Consider the following 19,708-nt stretch of genomic DNA (forward strand, 5'->3'; position numbering starts at 1 on the left):
GGCCTTCTGATGTGATCTTGGAAAACCGCGACATCCTTTCCCCTCGTGTGTCCACACAACGTTCAGATGTGTGACCAAAGCATTTTATTCCAGTCAGTTTTTTATATTGTAAAGGTAAAACACTGCGGGAAGGAAAAACTCCCTTTTAACAGGAAGAAATGTTTTGGCATAAGTAGAAAACTTCTGCTGAGATAGTATAAATATCAACACTTTACCGAGTTCTTTTGATTCCTCAGAGGCATCCAATAGAAGACAAAACACTGGTCAGTAGACCATTTAAGACTTTATTACTTCTAGAAGGGAGATGCGTCCTGCATGACACGCTGCCGCGGATCTGAAAATTGTGGTGTGCCCCTAACAGTTTTATTAGAGAAGCTCTCTCATTTTAGTCTAAACAACAGCATTCCAGTAAATTTCCACAGACAATGTTCCCTCTTATCTATATTTTCCCAGGCAAACATGAGCGAGAGTCTGCAGCTTTCTACTTCTCAAGGACACGTGGTCTCATGCCTTTATTTTTCAGGCTGTGTCCACTTAATACTACACTATATAACTTTATAACACTTTTTAATAAAAAGCATAGCATTATTGAGGCACAAAAATAATGACAACAATAGTCATAACCTCAAACCCAACCCCCAGCATCTTTTGTTTCTTGTGTTTTGTTTACATGTAAAGTAAATGTAGGAGCGTGATGAGCCGTGCTTGCGGGTCCCGCGAAAATTTGCAAGCAGATTTGCGTCGCAAAAACGCGTTTGGCTCGTGAATAAAACCACGCGTGTCAGTTTTTGTGTTGCATTTTGTACCCCTCGAGTTTGAAAAATCTGAGCAGAGTGAAGCTGACCCCCCAGCCACTTGAAACGTAAAGGCAAATAGGCGGAGCGGTTAGTGCTACGTTTGTGCAGATTTGTGCAGGTAAAATGAGCGTTTGTGCTGCTACAGTTTCTGAGATATTAAACTTTATTTTATAGGTCATTCAAAGGTCACCATCCCCCCAGACTGCTCCAAAACCGGCCAAAATGGTCTACTTTTTTAGTGCTAAGTTTGTAAGTAAGTTTGCTAAGTTAAGTCCCTGTCCTCCTCTTCAGTTCGCCTCAACATACGCTCGTCATATTCTGTGACATGATTTACTCTGAGGTGTTTGACAAGGTTGGTGATGTTGCCACAACCATACATGCCAACCCTCCCGATTTTTCCGGGAGAATCCCGAATTTCAGTGCCCCTCCCGAAAATCTCCTGATTTCCCACCCGGACAACAAAGTTGAAAAACCATATCACAGAATTCATAGCGCGGCCCAGCCAATTCCAGTTTCCAACAATGGCGGCAGCTGCTTAGTTTTAATATTACTCTTATTTCTCTTTCTGGGTCGCAAAAAAACCTTTAACATATTTTCAGGTGAGAATGTAGCTGTGGAAACTTCAAATATCTGAGCCGACACATCGTCTTCAAATCCCCGCGGTCTTTCACTACTCGAGTTAAACATGATATATGAGTCACTTTGATAACAATAAAATGTTCTTGTTTGGCTTTTTCAGTGTTTTATTTGTGCGTGAGTAAATCGGTTTGGCAGAGAATAAAATTATTAGATTAGATTAAATTTAACTTTATTAATCCCTCGGGAGGGTTCCTCCGGGGTTTTCACACAGCTGAATAAACGTCAAACAGAAAACTGATTAAACAGAAGTGTGAGAAGGTCGAGAGTTTACGTCAGTGCCCGGTTATATTTTAGATAGCAAGGAGCAGACGGCAGAGTTTCACTCCACCGAGGGAGCTCGTGACGTACTACCCGGCTTTCTTTAGACCGCGAAGGCCGGTCCTCAGGTGGAAGCAGCCTCTGAATTTGGACACCCCGCTGTTTCCGGGCCGGCCAATAATAACGGTGACATTTAACGTATTTTATCCGATAAAGAAACACTGTAAAATGTATTTATCACCCCAAAACAGCCCTTTTGAATTGTCTCCCTAATTCTGAGGTCTCAAGGTTGGCAAGTGTGGCTACAACACCTGACTTTTTTGCCACATGTATCGCAAACCACGTCTCAGCTGTTTGTGGAGGTAAAATATGTCCGCACAGTTACGCTCAGCCATTGTTAGTGCTTTTTAAAATTTGTTGAAATGTATTTGATGTTTATTGTATTTTGTTTCTAGTAGTGATTTTAGAAGACAAGCCAGGTGTGCAGCAAACACAGCTGTCTGCTGGAGGTATGTTAACTTAATATATTTGACGTTTTAAAAAAAAGTATATTTATGCACTATAATCTAATTTATATTGTACTGCCTCCTGCAGGACAGGCTGCACATGTGAATTTGTCACTGTTTTTTTCCTCCTTCTCCTTTTTGTTGCGTTTTTCTCTCAAGTTGGTTTGAGACCATGGTCACCTTTTAAAACTGTTTTTTATGCCGGGTTTGTTTTTATTTCTACTGGGCTGGTGCAATATTAGTCGGGCAATGTGCAATCCCTGAGCTGGGCTCTTACCTTAGGGGAATTAGGTCTTTTTAGAGGTGCTCCGTGTGGATTTGCAGTGAATACGTTTTATTAAGAGTGATTTTAGTGCCACCGATTATTGCCTGAACTAAAACACTTAGTGCATGCGATAAGTGTTCTGTTGGGCTTGTATTTATTTGCGGTGGATTTATTTTCTTTTAAAGCAATGAGCATCTGGGACCGCCGAGGGAGAGCAAGCCCTCAGGTGATAGTTGCATTGCTGGCAGGTTGCACCAATAAGACTATCTTGTGGTCGTTAGTGACCTTTTCCATTTTAATGTTTTAGGCCTTTTGCAAACCCTTTGTGTTCTTTTAAAATAATAAATTTTAACATATCTGACTGATATTGACCCTCTTGTCCCGTTTATTCTGGGCTCGTTCCTGTAAGAGCTTTGGGCCTGAAAGTTTGCACAAGTAGTATAGAGGCCCTTAGCGGTTACTCGGTGGCTTTTACTCGCTACACATGAGAAAGGATCCTTGGGCAAGATACTGAATTCTGAGTTCCTCCGATGCATATATCAACCTCATGGCATGTTTAAAGAAGTTGGATATGTGTACAGTCGATCGATGCGTAGCGATCTGTTAGGAACAGATTCAGAACACCCAAAGCCAGCAGGCCACAGCCAGGCTGCACCATCAGCCAGCAGGCCACAGCCAGGCTGCACCATCAGCCAGCAGGCCACAGCCAGGCTCCACCAAAAACCTGCCATTATTATAAGATTTGTTAATAGGAAGCAGAAAAAAGAGCTACTGAAGCAAGGAAGAAAGTTGAAAGGAACGAATGTGTATGTTAATGAATACCTAATCAAGAAAAACGCAGACACTGGGGTATGATCCTGACTGTAATTTTTTTTTACCAAAATGTTAAAGGACAGTAATTATTATACAATGGAACAATTTAATAGGAACATAGAGCGGGGTAAGAATATAACCATGGTTCATTTCAATAGTAGAAGTCTATATGCAAACTTTCAATTTATTAAAGAATATATAGCACAGTTTAATCAACCATTTGGTGTGATAGCAATATCAGAGACTTGGATAAACACTGGAAAAGAAGATTTTGAGATAGAGGGATATGAATTCCTCCACTTAGATCGGACTAATTAAAAAGGAGGTGGGGTGGCACTCTATGTTGATGAAAATCTAAGATTTGAAAAAATGAGAAGAATGACGAGGGTGGTAGATGGAGTGATGGAATGTATAACAGTGGAAATAAATATGAAAAAACAGAAAAATATGATTGTCAGTTGCATATATAGAACACCAGGGTCAAAGATTGAGACTTTTAAGGACATTATGGAGGACTTGTATACAAATCTGAATCAGAAAAGAATGTTTATTTGTGGAGACTTTAATATTGATTTATTGAACCCAAATCATAATAAGAGTATTGAAGAATTTATTGATTCAATGTATTGTATGGGATTATTTCCCCTGATAACAAGACCGGGGAGAATAACCACTCATGGCGCAACTCTATTAGATAATATTTTTACAAATGTAATGGAAGAAAATATAAAATATTGATAAATTATATAAGTGACCACTTACCAGTTTTTTGTAACTTATGACTGTTGCTATGAAGTTCATAGAAATGAATGTAAGACAATATATAAAACAATTAGAACAGAAAAGACAATGCAGTGTCTCAAAAATGAGTTAATAAAACAAGATTGGACTATTGTATATAAACACAAGGATGTCAATAAAGCCTATGAGGCATTCTTAAGCATATTCATGGCCTTATTAGAGGAAAACAGCCTACTCATTGAAGTCAACAGGAAAGATAAGTATGCAGGAAGACCATGGATGACGAAGGGACTGCAAAATGCCTGTAAAAAAAAGAACACCTTATATAGAGAATTCATTAAAAAGAGAACTACAGAGTCTGAAAAGAAATATAAAAAGTATAAAAATAAATTAACTAACATAATGAGAACTTGTAAAAAAGATTAATTCATCAAAAAGTTAGAAGATAATAAAGATAGCATGAAAGGGATATGGAAGGTATTAAATAGTATAATAAAAAATGGACCAAGGACTAATGACTACCCTGGGTATTTTATGGAAGGGACAAATACTATTAGTAAAATGAACGAAGTAGTAGATGGATTCAATGAATTTTTTGTAAATATAGGGCCAAAACTGGCTGCAGAAATAAAGGTTGATATGATAGAAAGCGAGACTGGAGGAAACATTGAAAGGAATGCAAGTTCAATGTTTTTAGGATCAGTGGAAGAGAAGGAGATACATGATATTGTCAGTGGACTTAAGAACAAAACGAGTACTGACTGTCATGATATTGATATGGTAATGGTAAAGAGAGTAATTGGTGTTATTGTAAAACCGCTACAATATATTTTTAATTTGTCTTTCCAGGAAGGGGTTTTTCCACAAAAAAAGAAAGTTGTAAAAATGATTCCCATTTATAAATCAGGTGAAAAGCATTGTTTTACAAATTATAGACCAGTGTCGGTACTCTCCCAGTTTTCTAAGATACTGGAAAAACTATTTCTAAAAAGATTTGACAGCTTTGTGGATAAACATGATTTGTTGGCAAATTGCCAGTATGGGTTTAGAAATAATAGATCAGCAGTTTTGGCATTGATGGATTTAATGGAAGAAATAACAGAATGTATGGATAACAAGATGTATGCACTTGGAGTCTTTCTAGATCTAAAAAAAGCATTTGATACTGTTGACCACGAAATTCTAAAAATCAAACTGGAAAAATATGGGTTCAGGGGTGTGGTACTGGATTGGATAAACAGCTATGTGATGAATCGACAGCAATATGTACAAATAAATGAGTTTAAATCTAAATTGATGGATATTGAATGTGGAGTACCTCAAGGATCAGTATTGGGTCCGAAAATGTTTATTATGTATATAAATGATATTTGTAAAGTATCGAAGATACTAAAGTTTGCAATTTTTGCAGATGATACCAATATACTTTGTTCAGGTGTGGAATTTCAACAGGTTTTGGAGGTGATCACACAGGAGTTAAACATATTAAAGAAGCGGTTTGATAGAAACAAATTGTCCTTAAATTTAAATAAAACTAAATTTATGTTATTCGGAAACTATAAGAAAAACATCAACATTGAAATTTGTGTCGATAATATATATCTAGAAAGGGTTAATGCCATAAAATTTCTTGGTGTGATCACTGATCATAAGGCCTGTTGGAAATCACACATCACTTATGCGAGGGGAAAGTTAGCACGGGGCATTGCTGTCTTGGGGAAAGTAAAACAATTTCTGGATAGGAAAACATTGTATATGTTACACTCAACAAAAATATAAACGCAACACCTTTGTTACTGCTCCCATTCCCCATGGGATGGACGTAGAGACCTAAAATTCATTCCAGATACACAATATAACCATCCCTCCCAAACAGTGGTCACAAATCAGTCCAAATGTGTGGTAGTGGGCACATCTGCTATATTGAGATAATCCATCCCACCTCACAGGTGTGCCACATCAGGATGCTGATCTGACATCATGAGTAGTGCACAGGTGTACCTCAGACTGCCCACAACAAAAGGCCACCCTGGAATGTGCAGTTTTGTCTCACAGCAAAATGCCACAGATGCCACAAGCAATGAGGGAGCGTGCAATTGGCATGCTGACAGCAGGAATGTCAACCAGATCTGTCGCCCGTGCATTGAATGTTCATTTCTCAACCATAAGCCGTCTCCACAGGCGTTTCAGAGAATATGGCAGCACATCCAACCGGCCTCACAACCGCAGACCTTGTGTAACCACACCAGCCAGAATCATGGTTCACATTGTTCAGGGCAGATGGCAGCTGAGAATGTCCCAGTTCTTGCATGGCCAGCATACTCACCGGACATGTCACCCATTGAGCATGTTCGGGATGTGCTTGACCGGCGTATACGACAGCGTGTACCAGTTCCCACGAATATCCAACAACCTCGCACAGCCATTGAAGTGGAGTGGACCAACATTCCACAGGCCACAATTGACAATCTGATAGACTCCATGCGACGATGTGTTGCACTGCATGAGGCAAATGGTGGTCACACCAGATACTGACCGGTTCTGGGTCCCCAGACCCCCAATAGCGCAAAAAAACTGCACATTCCAGGGTGGCCTTTTGTTGTGGGCAGTCTGAGGTACACCTGTGCACTACTCATGATGTCAGATCAGCATCCTGATGTGGCACACCTGTGAGGTGGGATGGATTATCTCAGTATAGCAGATGTGCCCACTACCACACATTTGGACTGATTTGTGACCACTGTTTGGGGGGGATGGTTATATTGTGTATCTGGAATGAATTTTAGGTCTCTACGTCCATCCCATGGGGAATGGGAGCAGTAACAAAGGTGTTGCGTTTATATTTTTGTTGAGTGTATATTGTGCTTTGCTATTACCATACATGAGTTATTGTGTAGCGGTTTGGGGAAATACATATAAAAGTAATATTCAGACTATAATCATAATGCAGAAAAGGGCCATTAGACTAATAAATCAGGAGGGGTATAGGGCTCACACAAACTCACTCTTTATTAGGACGCAAGCTATAAAATTCCAGGATTTGGTGAAGTTTAAAACAGTGCAAATAATATATAAGGCAAGGAAAGGGATGCTCCCAATCAAAATAAGTAAATGGTTCTTAGAAAGAGAAGGGAGGTATAATTTTAGAGGGAAGTGGAATTTAAAATTACAAAGAGTAAGAACAACATTGAAAAGGATGTCTATTTCAATAGCGGGAGTTAAATTCTGGAATGAGTTAAAAGAAGAAATAAAGGTCAGTAGTGATATAAACCAGTTTAAAATAAAACTCAAAAAAGAAATTTTAAATAAGTATAAGAATGAAGAAAATGCAATTAACCCAAGACAGCAGTCAAACCAGGGGCGATTTTAGCCCATTTTTGGGGGTGCTTCAGCACCCCCAAAATGAATCAAAGCACCCCCAAAGATTTCTTACTTTGTTGACAATATTTGCTGTTTGTGTGACACACTACTAAAAATATAAAAGCATACAGTACTTGGTTGAGACGTAACACTTTAACAACAAAAGTATAGATAACCTCCCCCCTCCCAAAGTGGTTTGTTCCAGCTCGCCTCTCCCCTGCTCTGGCTCCAGCTCCTGCTGCCAGAGCGATGGTGGCTGAGACGCAGCGGAGCGGAGGTGTAAGTGTCTGGCTTAAAACAGGACATGTTGGCTGCATTTAACCTTCAGTTACTCTTCATATAGTTGGTAGGAGTCAGGCCATGTTTCTTTTTAGCTGAAAAACATTACACCAGGTAACCTGCAGTGTTGAAAACGTGTTTTCCCACGATGTTTGCTACCCTACAATCCGTCCTGCTCTGTAATAAAATCAGCGACATTTGACCGTCCTGTTGCTCCCATTGAAATGTATACAGCCTATTTAAAATCTAGAACTTTAGATTGTCCGCAGCCTGCTGTTGTTACCACTGTCCTGTTAGAAATGGATACTAACTGACTGAATGCCCATTAACCTTATAACTCCTGGTGTGTGTGTGTGTGTGTGTGTGTGTGTGTGTGTGTGTGTGTGTGTGTGTGTGTGTGTGTGTGTACAGAGACACAGCCAGGTTCATAATGGATATGAGGAAGTTTTTTCAAAAAAAAGGAGCCACATTCAGGTAAAAGTGTAAAATCAAATGATCCGTCAATCAGGAATAATGTTGGATCAGTGTTTCAATGTTTATATCTTTTATTAGATGTTCATGTGGTTTGGTTATTTGCCTTTTGGTTGAAAGTAGACTGAGAGATGACTTTTTGTTAGTGATCTTAATAGAATTTTTTTTATATTAATTTAATTTATCACCTAATTGAATCTACTTGTGTATGATTGTCAGGCCAAAGAGGGAGAGAGGAAAGAGGGAACGTGAGGAGAAAGTACAAGGTCAGGAAGAACCAGGTAAGGAAACAGACAGGGAGCAGTGACAGGCACAACAGAAACTGTTAAACTGACAAAGAGAAAAAACCTGATTTTAACTCACAATCTGGAAGTTGTGTCCTCCCTATATTAAAGCTGCTATACAGAATCTGCAAAACAAACTGGGTTGAAACATTTTTATCCTCTTTAACAACATTCCAACATAACATTATCATTGATTGGGGAGATTAAAATCAATGATATATTTTTATGTGGTTCAGCCACAACTTTACTAAAACCTCAGCCAGTAATAGGTAGGCCAGCTTTTGGACCGTCCAGTTGTCTGTATGACTGCCGCAGTACGTGCATCACATTTGCACACTATCAGAAAGAGCCAAACAGCCCTGGTGCAGTGAGGAGCTGTAAAGAGAACCAGAGTGCTCTGTTTATATTCTAAAAATGTTTTAAGCTTGTTTCAAAGATTCTGTACTGCAGCTTTAAATGTTTTCCAAAAGCACACACACACTTATCAGTGTTTCTCAAACCTTTTACAGTGTGCACCACCTGATAAAATGTCAAGCTCTCCTAAGCACCACTATGAAAGCATGAAACTCATAAATCTTACAACACAAAATTAGTATCTGCAGTAAAGATTTTTTCATACATGGTATACATTCTACCACAGGCAAAGTTGCCTCCATTTTTATAGTTTTTATTAATATTTTGTAATAATTTATTTGTAATAATTTATTCTGTTTCAGGAGTGTTTTTTATGTGTCTGTATTATACATTATACACATTAAAAGTGAATCTCTGTCCAAAAAATGCACTCAGTTTACTTTTTACTCACTATGAGCACCATTCATTATTCTCCCCCAGTAATTCAGGTTAGGAAATGTTTTTTTTGGGGGGCGGGGGGGCTGGGAGGAGATGTTGGCTGTCCGATTGGCCTCCCTGCTGCTGTGGAGCCTGGGACGGTCTGCTTGCCTCCACTCTGGGGGGAAGGGTAACATCTCTTGGGTCTGGGTTCTGTTTCCCCCTCTGGGGGCGAGGGTACCTGGACTCGGGGTGTAGAGTATGTTTGGGGAGTGTGATTGTGTGTACATGTCCATTTATGTCAGTCCTTACGTTGGGTGAGTGCTGAGTGTTTGTATATGTGTGCACGAGGGTGGGAACGCATGTTTGTGTCTGTGTGTGCCTGTTTGTCTGTGTCTATATGTCAGGTCGGGTCTTAGACTCCACCTCTCTGGGAACTCCCAGGCCCTCCAAGGCCTATCTCCCCTCACCACACTCCCTGCCGGTGACTGATGCCCTCAGGGGTCGGTGCATTGGTGGTTCTTGGTGTCCGGGGCTGGGCGCTCAGGTATGTACCGGCTCACTCCCGGTGGCTGCCTGGCGGGGCCTGGCGCCTGTTGCTCGGTCAGGCCTCCTCCGGGGTGCGGGGGGCCCTCGGGCCTCCGGCCTCTGGGCCTGCGGCTCAGTTCACTCTGGCACAGCTGGCTGCCGGCAGAGCCGGCGGGCACGCCGGTGCAGCCCCCTCTAGCTTCTGCTCGGTGGCTACTGGGTGACGCCTCGTCTGGGGATCCTCAGCCCTTCCCATGAGGGTGGCACGGATGCCCCTCCGGTGGTCCTCCTTGGGCTCTCGTGCTCTGGGGCCTCTGGATGTCTGGGGCTTGGATCTCCTCCATGCCTGCTTCATGCCCTGGGGGACGGGGCTATGGCTCGCTACATCCTCTTGCAGACCATTACATGTGGAAACCATTTGAATACAAGCGCGCTGATCCACACAGGTATGCACACGGATGTTCACTGCTCGTAGACTTAAATTACACCTTTCTTGGCTGCTACTTCAAAGCACATTGTGCGCTGTCTGTCCTGCCTGCTGCACAACAACATTGAATTTTTAGTATTTACTGCTGTTTACACTTAGCTAGATTAATGCGATGGTGTTGTGTTTAGTATGTTGCTTTGTTTTTTTTTTGTGCTTGTTTTCTATTCTTCTCTCAACAGGTGATCCAGGAGATTTTTATTTTTTTTCCCCTTTCTCACTGTCCCTCTCCCCTTCTGTTTTTCCTTTCCTTCATCTTTCTCTCTCCCTTTCCTATCCCTCACTCATGTCTGTCCCGTCTGTAACATCTGAAAATAAAATATAATAAATAATAAAAACAAAGGTCGATCAAATGGACCAATACGGCAATGCCACGATGATCCATTTGGCAAAATAAATCCACTGGGTATCCTTGTTGGTCTTCAGACAACAATTCTGATGGCTAAAGAACCAAATGGGACAGGCAAAAAAAAAAAGGAAATGTTTTTTTTTATTCCAATCCTTTCTTCTTTAGCAGCATTTAAATAACCTTTATCAGATTTGATGGTTTTGTTACAGACTTTTCAAGAAACTGTTTTGCTTTTCTTTCACAAATGTGTGGATTAAATTGTTAAAATGTACAAAACAGTGATGTCATGTTTTGTGACGAGGACCCAGGCACAGAGAGATTGATGAATTTAAGAATCTTATGATTTAATAAAGAAATTTGCAGACTTGCACAGAGATGGTAAAATTGATGACTGATAAAGGAGATGAAGACAGCAGACGATGAGGACAGGGAGGATGCAGGATGAGTAAAGTGTATCTTAGCTGGCTGGGCAGCTCTCTGGGTGCTTAGCACCCCCAAAGCTCTGATCCTAGAATCGCCCCTGAGTCAAACTGATGTTTATTTTCTTCTGCAAATTAGCAAATCTAAATATAGTTTTAGTTGAACATGAGAAAATATTTTTTTGTGATGTTATGTTCTAAGTTGAAGGCGTGGTATACGTTTTTGTGGTTCAAATTTAGATGATGAGGACGTAAACCTGAGGGGGCTAAATAAGTATATACTTCTGCCTACTCCTTTTCAAACAACTGCATGGAATGATTTTATGAAACGTTGGTGAATGTATATGTTTGAAATAAAAAAAAGCACTGAACTGAACTAATTCTCCGTCCTTCCATAAAAAGGTTTACTTCAGTTTTTTAAATGAGTCACGTGGTACGACCAACTCGCGAGGCCTCGATACATCATCAACACAAACTTCCACTCGCAGTCCGAAGCCTCGCCACGCCGCGGAAGGATACACCGCACATCGACTTCACCGGTGTTCTGAGAAACAGGAGCAGCCTCGCATCCTCGTGCTGAGCCGGAGGTAGGTAGCACGCACACGCCCCCATTCCTCGTGTAACGGGCACGCACGCACGGCACAGTGGACACAAACTGAGCTCAGACGGGAAACGTGTTTTTTTTGTTTTTTTTTTTAATTTCCCTGGTGGAAGAAAAAAAAAAAAACTCGCGTTAAATAGTGCCACGTTTGTAAGGAAACAACGCTCCGGGGGAACAGAAAATTGTGATGCTACCATACTTGTGGGGACCAGTCAGTAACGGGGACAGTGTCTGTCCCCACGAGTTAGAAGCTACTTTTGAGGCTCAAAATGTGGTTTTAGTGTCAGGGTTACAGTTAGCATTATGTCAACGAGATGGCCTCACTAAGATATGAAAACAAGTGCGCGCGCGTGGGTTGCTGTGACCTCTGACCCTTAAAGGAGCGGTGTTTTCCTGCTGACCGTACAGGCTGTAACTCTGACCTCTGTAAACTCAAACTAGGATCACAGAGATGTGTCTGAGTCTGTCGTCTGTGTCAGGTCTCCACACAGCGCGCACTCTTTGACAGTTTGACGGTTAGCTCTTAGCTCAGTGCAAGACAAGCAGCTTCTCCACACCAGTTTGAACCGGTCAGATAGACGCACACTGTGCTATAAACTGAGCTGCTAAGAGAGGTCATCCTCTTTTTAGAAGCTGGCTGCAGTTAACTGCTTGCAGGCTGTGGTTTCCCTAACAAAACTACAAGTTCACTGAGTCATCGGCTGATTCGTTTCAGAATAAACGACCTATGGGTGTGAAAATGTTTGAGTGTTTAAAATCACAGTGAACAGCTACAAGTACAACACTTTAAATCAACTCCAGAGTTTTTTTTACCTGCTTCCTGTATTCCTACAGTTCTTAGACAGTCACACCATTTTTGTACACAGTGAAGTTTATATAAAACATTAACATGTGACTGAAGTGCAAAGTTTCAACTGTTATTTAGGGCGTTTAACTAAACTGTGACATGAGGCGTCTCTTATTGTCAGAGGCTCAGAAGTCACTGGATAACTGACATAAATAATCCAGCATCTAAATCTTATTTCACAGCTCACAGGTGGAGGTGACGTATCTGAGGAGGGAGGAGAGGAAGGTTGGCAGAGGTCAGGACCACTGAGGGAACAGAAGCAGCAGGATGGCTTCACCCGAAAAGGTGCCTAGAAATAATTGCTGTAAATAAAAAAAGGAGCATTTTCTAAGTTAAGCACAGCAGCGTACGAAAAGAAACCACATGACGAAGCGCTGCTGCTTGCTGAGCCTGAGAGAAGCGAGACAAAATCTAGACTTGGAGTTTGAAGAATTAGTGGCTTCATGATTTGTATTTTCACATGAAATAAATAACAGAACAGCTTTTCTCAGTGGAGCGTGCTCTGGACCTGAGACTTGTTTGTAGGGCTGGACGATGGAGAGTTTGTAACATATACTGATTAGCAATGAATCAGGAGTATCACTCGACTTTTATCTGGGAAACTTTCTGTAATGTCTCTGATAACTGACTAATAACACACTAATTAAACAACATTGCACACTCAGTACTCTTACCAGGCAAAATAGCCAACACCATTTTCAGTGTGCCTGCAGGGAAAGAGTTTAAAACCAGGACAAATAAAGATTAGAACAAATTAAATAATAACACTAATGGCAGTTTAAGTCGTGTAACTCTAGCCTGTGAATCATTCAAGCATAAAATAAGGAGGTAATACAGGGATGTTCCATAAACATCATTTGTTTTCATTTCTTTAGTCAAATCTATGAAAAATGCCAGAGAAACAGTTTGACAGCATACAATATATTTTGCGCCAACAATGTGATTTCCAAACAGCAGTTAGCTGAAGGGTGTCATTTTGGACACGAGTGTTTCTGGGAATAATAAAACATAGATGACTTGTTTTGACAGCATTTCATTTGGATATTTACTGATCTTAAAGTATATATGATCAAACACAGCCGAGCATTTTAGATGTTTAGTAGAAACCTTTTACTCACCTTTCCTGTTTCTTCAGTTTTTGTTCTACTGCAGAATATTTTTAAGGTTATCTGCTATAAAAAGTCAGGAAAATCTCCTTCATGTTTTTTTGTTTTGTCCTCAGTTACTTTGACACACAGACATCTGCTGTGATGCTCACACCTCTGATGAAGTCTCACACTGTCAGTACTGATAAATGATCAGAACTATAATACTTCTGACTGTCTGATTTTAAAATTGAACCGAATCGCATCGGGACCTTGTGAACCTGAATTGAATGGATTATAGAAATCAGTAACGATTCTCACCCAACAGAAGTGGATGTAGCTCTGGGTAAGGATGAAAAGATCACTTTTTCGTTAAGTTAAGGCCTGATCTGTCTGAAATTCATAGCCAGTGCTCTGACACGGAGCCATTAAGCTTTGAACGCTGAAAAAGCACTGCGTATCCAAAAACAAAATTATATGTCGTGATAAATGCACTGCCCAAGTGTCCCCTCTCCTCACTGCCTTTCAGCGGCAGGTAGCAGCAAAGATGATGATGATTAAGTTTAACATTGCCAAAGCACTTTAAGCTCGAGCACTTTTTCAGTAACTTATCTTTCTTGTAGATCTGTGCTCCAAATAAAGAACTTTGTGTTCACAAGATTGTTAGTTAATCATCATTACAAAAGATGCTGTGAAGTTTAAGGTTTACTAGGCCGTGTTTTGAGTTTTGTTTGAAAAAGAATAGCTTCATATAAGAAGAAAATATATATCACATATGCAGGACACCTTAAACTAGTGTTTTTAATTAAGCAGCAAGGCAGAACAAAATCAGGGCTGCATCAAGACGCGAGGACTAAACCCCAATTCAACCAGAACTGAACACATTTGTTAACTTTAATAAGAGTAAAGAGAGAAACTATCTGTATTTCTTAATTGTAAATGGCACCAAATTGTATTCAAAACTTGAGCCACACTTATGGAGCTCCACAATCCTTTTCCTGGTGTTTTGGTTGACATCTCTTGATTTTCCCATGTCACAGAAACAGGCTCTGTGTTTTGCCTTATATGCATCCACAGCTGTGCCACCAATTTACTCACATGGACTCTACTAACCTATCAGAAGCTTCTTCAGCTCAGAATGGAATCGTCTGGAGTTTTCTTATTAATTAACAATAAACTTAGTGTATATGTACTCCTAAATATGATGAAAGTGATTAAAATAGAAGCTCTGTCTCTCTTTATTCTGACATTTAACTAATTCAAAAGATATTTCAATATTTATTTATCTAAAACAAAAGTTTACTCTAAATTGATGTTTAACAGTAAAAAAATGTTTTTATGTTTTTTTTTAATGTTTTTTCACTAAAGTTTATGTAAATATCTGGTTTCAACTGTGAATATACTGCTGTGTATTGAAATTCCTCTTGATTTGCATAGAAATATATTGAACAACATCCAAAGCATAATATATAAAATTTCTAAATTATTAACTAACAATCTTGTGCTTAAAGTGCTTTGTCAATATTGTAGAAAATGTTAAACTTAATCATCATCTCGGCTCCTCTGACGACCTGTTTGCTGCTGCATGCTGCTGAAAGGCAGTGGGGAGAGGGGACACTTGAGCATTTATCACAGCATATAATGTGTTTCCTGGATACACTGGGCTTTTTCAGCATTCAAAGATTGATGGCACCATGTCAGAGCACTGGCTATGAATTTCAGACAGATCAGGCCTTAACTTAACAAAAAAGTTATCAATCGTTCTTTTCATCTTTTCTTATTACCCACAGCTACATCCACTTCTGTCGGGCCTAGGCTGCTCACTAGGGCTGTGTATCATCACTGATTTCTATAATCCATTCGATTCCGGTTCTCAAAGTCCTGATTTGATTCAATTTAGCCTCAGACAGTCAGAAATATTATAATGAGACTTCATCAGAATTGTGAACATCACAGCAGATGCCTTTGTGTGAAAGTAACTGAGAATAAAACACAGAAAAACATGAAGGAGATTTTCCTGGTCTGGCTTTTTATAGCAGATAACCTTAAAAATATTCTGCAATTTTGCATAATTTTAAGAAGTTTAAATTTCTTCAGTATTGAACAGCAGAAATTAGGCTTTCTTGTCCGAGGTCATTGAAGTGAAAAAAGAAAAAGACAGCGCTGTAAACAACGGTAGACTGGTGGGTAATAAGCAAACAAATAATGCAGAAAACAGAGATTTGAGATGGGAAACTGTTCCTGAAGTACACACAGAGAGAGAGCTGTGCAGGAAGTGTGATTTTTATCGTGGCGGAAGCAAAACAGCAAAAGTCAGAGGGAATTCATGACGACATTGATCAAATGTGAAGCGCAGTTTGCTGCTTCTTTTGCTGCTGGCTCTGCAAATTTTGGTTGGAGAGAGACAAAACCTGCAGCTCAGAATCAGCGCAAAAAAGACGTAAACACAGCGCGGACCGGACACATCAGGATCGCTAAGCGTGTCCGTCTACGGGCCGTCGGGTGAGAAAGCCAAGAAAGACAAAGCTGATTCTGATGCGTCGGGTCTGTGTTTACGTCTTTGTGTGTAATCCGTTAATGAATTGATATCGCTTTATTCAAGCTACTCACCTCTCTCTTCCACCTGCACTTTCAACTGGACCATGGCCAATCAGAGAGGTCCCGCCCCTGACTATCTCTGATTCGTTTAGTCCATGATAGGGGCAAAATGTGTGTCTGTTGTTGACCACACGGAGAGTTGCAGAGATTTTTTTTTTTTTTGTTACCCGAACAGTTGGTCGCACACTCCAAAAGACCCCGGGTTTCTGAAAAAACAACCCGGGCTTAAGCCCAGGTGCTGGCGCACCAGTGCAACCATGGGAAAAAGTTAGTCTAGAGCCTGTTAAGGTTCAAAATATTGGGGATGGAGACAAGAGAAAAAACCACAATAACAACACTGGTCCGGCCGGGTTGAGTCAAACGATGATTTAATGATCACACACGTGGGAGATGGACACTGATGCAGACAGCCTCAAAATCTCAAAATGGTGGAGCATTGCTCAAACTTTTATAACCTCTGGTGCCTCCACCTTATCATAAAAAGGGGCAGAAAACTCCAGCACACTCTGTTCTCTTCTACTCAGACAAATTAGACAATAACCTTCTGCGAACAGTATTTCTTATAACTCAGCAATATAATGCATCATAAAACAATATCATTCATTCACAACAAGTCAGCAATTTAATGTAATGCAAATCAGTTTAACTAATGCAATAGTTATCAGCTTCTTCTAATTCAGGAGAATAATGCAAACTAAAACTACATAATAATTCACAATCTTTAATTAGGGGTATAACATGGCATAAAATAATATCATAATTTTACAAGCCCTGCTGACTTCTGGAAGTGTCACCATGTTGCCAGTACCTGAGTTATAATCTGTTTTTGTTTTTCTGTTGAATTAGGACAAGACCGGCAAAGAAATGCATAAAAAACACAGATGTCAGCAATGCCAGAAGGCTTTCCACAACCTGAAGCAACTAAAGAGTCATCAAAAAAGTCACACTGAAGAAAGACTGTACAGCTGTGATCAGTGTGAGAAAACATACAAAACAGTACGCACGCTAAATGTTCATAAGAAAACGCACAGTGGAGAAAAACCACATATGTGTCAGGAGTGCGGCAGTGAATTTATCTCATTGAGAAACTTATCGACTCACATTCAACGGTATCACACTGGAGAGAGACCGCACCATTGTCAGCAATGTGACAAAGGGTTTGTGACCCAAGGAGAATTAAAGAATCATCAGAGGGTTCACACAGGAGAAAAGCCCTACAGCTGCAGTGAGTGCGGGAAAAGTTTTTCATGGCTTTCGGGTCTTGTCTATCACCAGCGCATCCACACTGGGGTGAAACCGTTCAGCTGTGAGGAGTGTGGGAAGAGTTTCACTCGACTATATTATTTAAAGCGCCACAAGAACATCCACACAAAAGAAATGATTTTCTCCTGTGAGCAGTGCGGTAAAGATTTCTCTTCATCATCTAACCTTAGAAGGCATGTTGTTATGCATACCGGAGAGAAATCACACAGATGTGACCAGTGTGGGAGAAGATTCACCTTGAGGCAAGACCTGAGACACCACACACGTATTCACACTGGAGAAAAACCATACAAGTGCAGACACTGCGACAAGACTTTTAGTTCACAGACTAAGCGCACAGTACATGAACGCATCCACACTGGAACGAGACCGTACAGCTGTGGGGAGTGTGGGAAGAGTTTCACTCAAATAGGTACTTTAAAGGTGCACAGGAACCGCCACACAAAAGACATGCTTTTCTCCTGCGAGCAGTGCGGGAAGGTCTTCACTTCTCGCAGTGCATTAAATTATCATAAAAGGATCCACCGAAAGAAACAGCAATAATGTGAACTTTGCAGAAAAAGATTTGAAGGAATACAAAGTCACTGCTGTACTCTCACTGAAAATACAACCTGAAAGTGTAAAAACGCTGTAAACAAACCTTCATTATGCAGTTGTTATGTCAACATACTTCGTCTTTCCTGTTTGCTTGTTTTAAAAGATGTTTTTGTTGTTGGGTGCTTTATTTCATTAAAAAACGAATTAATTCTATAAATATCATTATACATTGATCTATAATTACTTAACTACAGCTTTCCAAAGTGCTGTCTTTTATATGTCATACATACGATTGTTAAAAATGGCAGGTTTGTTTGAACCAACAGATTTCTTTTAAATGAAGCAGTTTGTCTTTCTAAGAATATTTTATTTGTTTATTACTGTGAGTTTTGTTGTGACAGAAACATCATTTTCTTGAGGTTTTCATTATATGACACTTGCTATGTACTTTTCTTTGAAACATGGATGCGAGTTGTTTTAGGCACATCGTTCAGGCCTACATCATTATTGTGTTTCTGTTGCATCAATAGAACTTCGTTTTGAGGCAGCTAAAGTTGCAGATGTTGCAGACTTTGTAAAGTTACTTTGATGTTAACAAAGTTTTACACAAACTGATGTGTTTGTTTAAACTGTTTTTGGAGGTCCAAACATGGCCGACCGAAGTGTTCGTTGTTGATACAGTTACTGAAAATGATTTGTCATTAGGACTCAGAGAGGACCTAACTTCTGCTGTCAGTGACGTGAAAATACTGACTGCTGATGTTTGTCAGGGTTTTGTTAACTTATAGCAATGTTGATAATAATAATAATAATTTTAGGATCTTGCGTTTAAGTTTTTTCCTTATTGGCTGCTGTCCAGTCATTTCTAACATGCACTGTTACAATGCTGTTTGTTTCTTGCATAAATAAAAAGTATTTATTGATCAGTGAGTAGAAGGATGGGTGACCCCTCCCAGTCACTTTGTTTGTATCCCATCTGTTCATCTGTTTTCAGTGAATCTCCTAAATATAAATAAACAAATACTATGTTCAGGAATGCTTGGACTCTTATTTCTTCTGAACAAACATTTCTGTAACTCGGTGTAAGGGCATCGTTTCTTGCTCATAGAATCGTCTAGAATTCAGATCTATGACATTGAGATAACTTATCATTAAAAGCATGAGGCCTTCTGATGTGATCTTGGAAAACCGCGACATCCTTTCCCCTCGTGTGTCCACACAACGTTCAGATGTGTGACCAAAGCATTTTATTCCAGTCTTTCTGTTAAATCAAATTTTACTGATATATGATATGGAATAACAGTTTTTTATATTGTAAAGGTAAAACACTGCGGGAAGGAAAAACTCCCTTTTAACAGGAAGAAATGTTTTGGCATAAGTAGAAAACTTCTGCTGAGATAGTATAAATATCAACACTTTACCGAGTTCTTTTGATTCCTCAGAGGCATCCAATAGAAGACAAAACACTGGTCAGTAGACCATTTAAGACTTTATTACTTCTAGAAGGGAGATGCGTCCTGCATGACACGCTGCCGCGGATCTGAAAATTGTGGTGTGCCCCTAACAGTTTTATTAGAGAAGCTCTCTCATTTTAGTCTAAACATTCCAGTAAATTTCCACAGACAATGTTCCCTCTTATCTATATTTTCCCAGGCAAACATGACCGAGAGTCTGCAGCTTTCTACTTCTCAAGGACACGTGGTCTCATGCCTTTATTTTTCAGGCTGTGTCCACTTAATACTACACTATATAACTTTATAACACTTTTTAATAAAAAGCATAGCATTATTGAGGCACAAAAATAATGACAACA

The 19,708-nt window shown here is 39.9% G+C and overlaps 1 protein-coding gene across 1 annotated transcript; it reads left to right on the forward strand.

The window, feature by feature from the left end:
* Window positions 1-12,679: 12,679 nt before the first annotated feature.
* On the forward strand, window positions 12,680-17,901 carry LOC146635010 (uncharacterized). Its single transcript, XM_085344963.1, has 2 exons — window positions 12,680-12,697; window positions 16,942-17,901. The coding sequence occupies exons 1-2, from the start codon at window positions 12,680-12,682 to the stop codon at window positions 17,899-17,901; spliced, it is 978 nt and encodes a 325-aa protein (XP_085201089.1).
* Window positions 17,902-19,708: the final 1,807 nt, after the last annotated feature.

Source organism: Diplotaxodon limnothrissa, linkage group LG3 (genome assembly GCF_057381915.1).
Source record: "Diplotaxodon limnothrissa isolate DT_005_m linkage group LG3, D_limnothrissa_male_GT1.1, whole genome shotgun sequence".
Lineage (NCBI taxonomy): Eukaryota > Metazoa > Chordata > Actinopteri > Cichliformes > Cichlidae > Diplotaxodon > Diplotaxodon limnothrissa.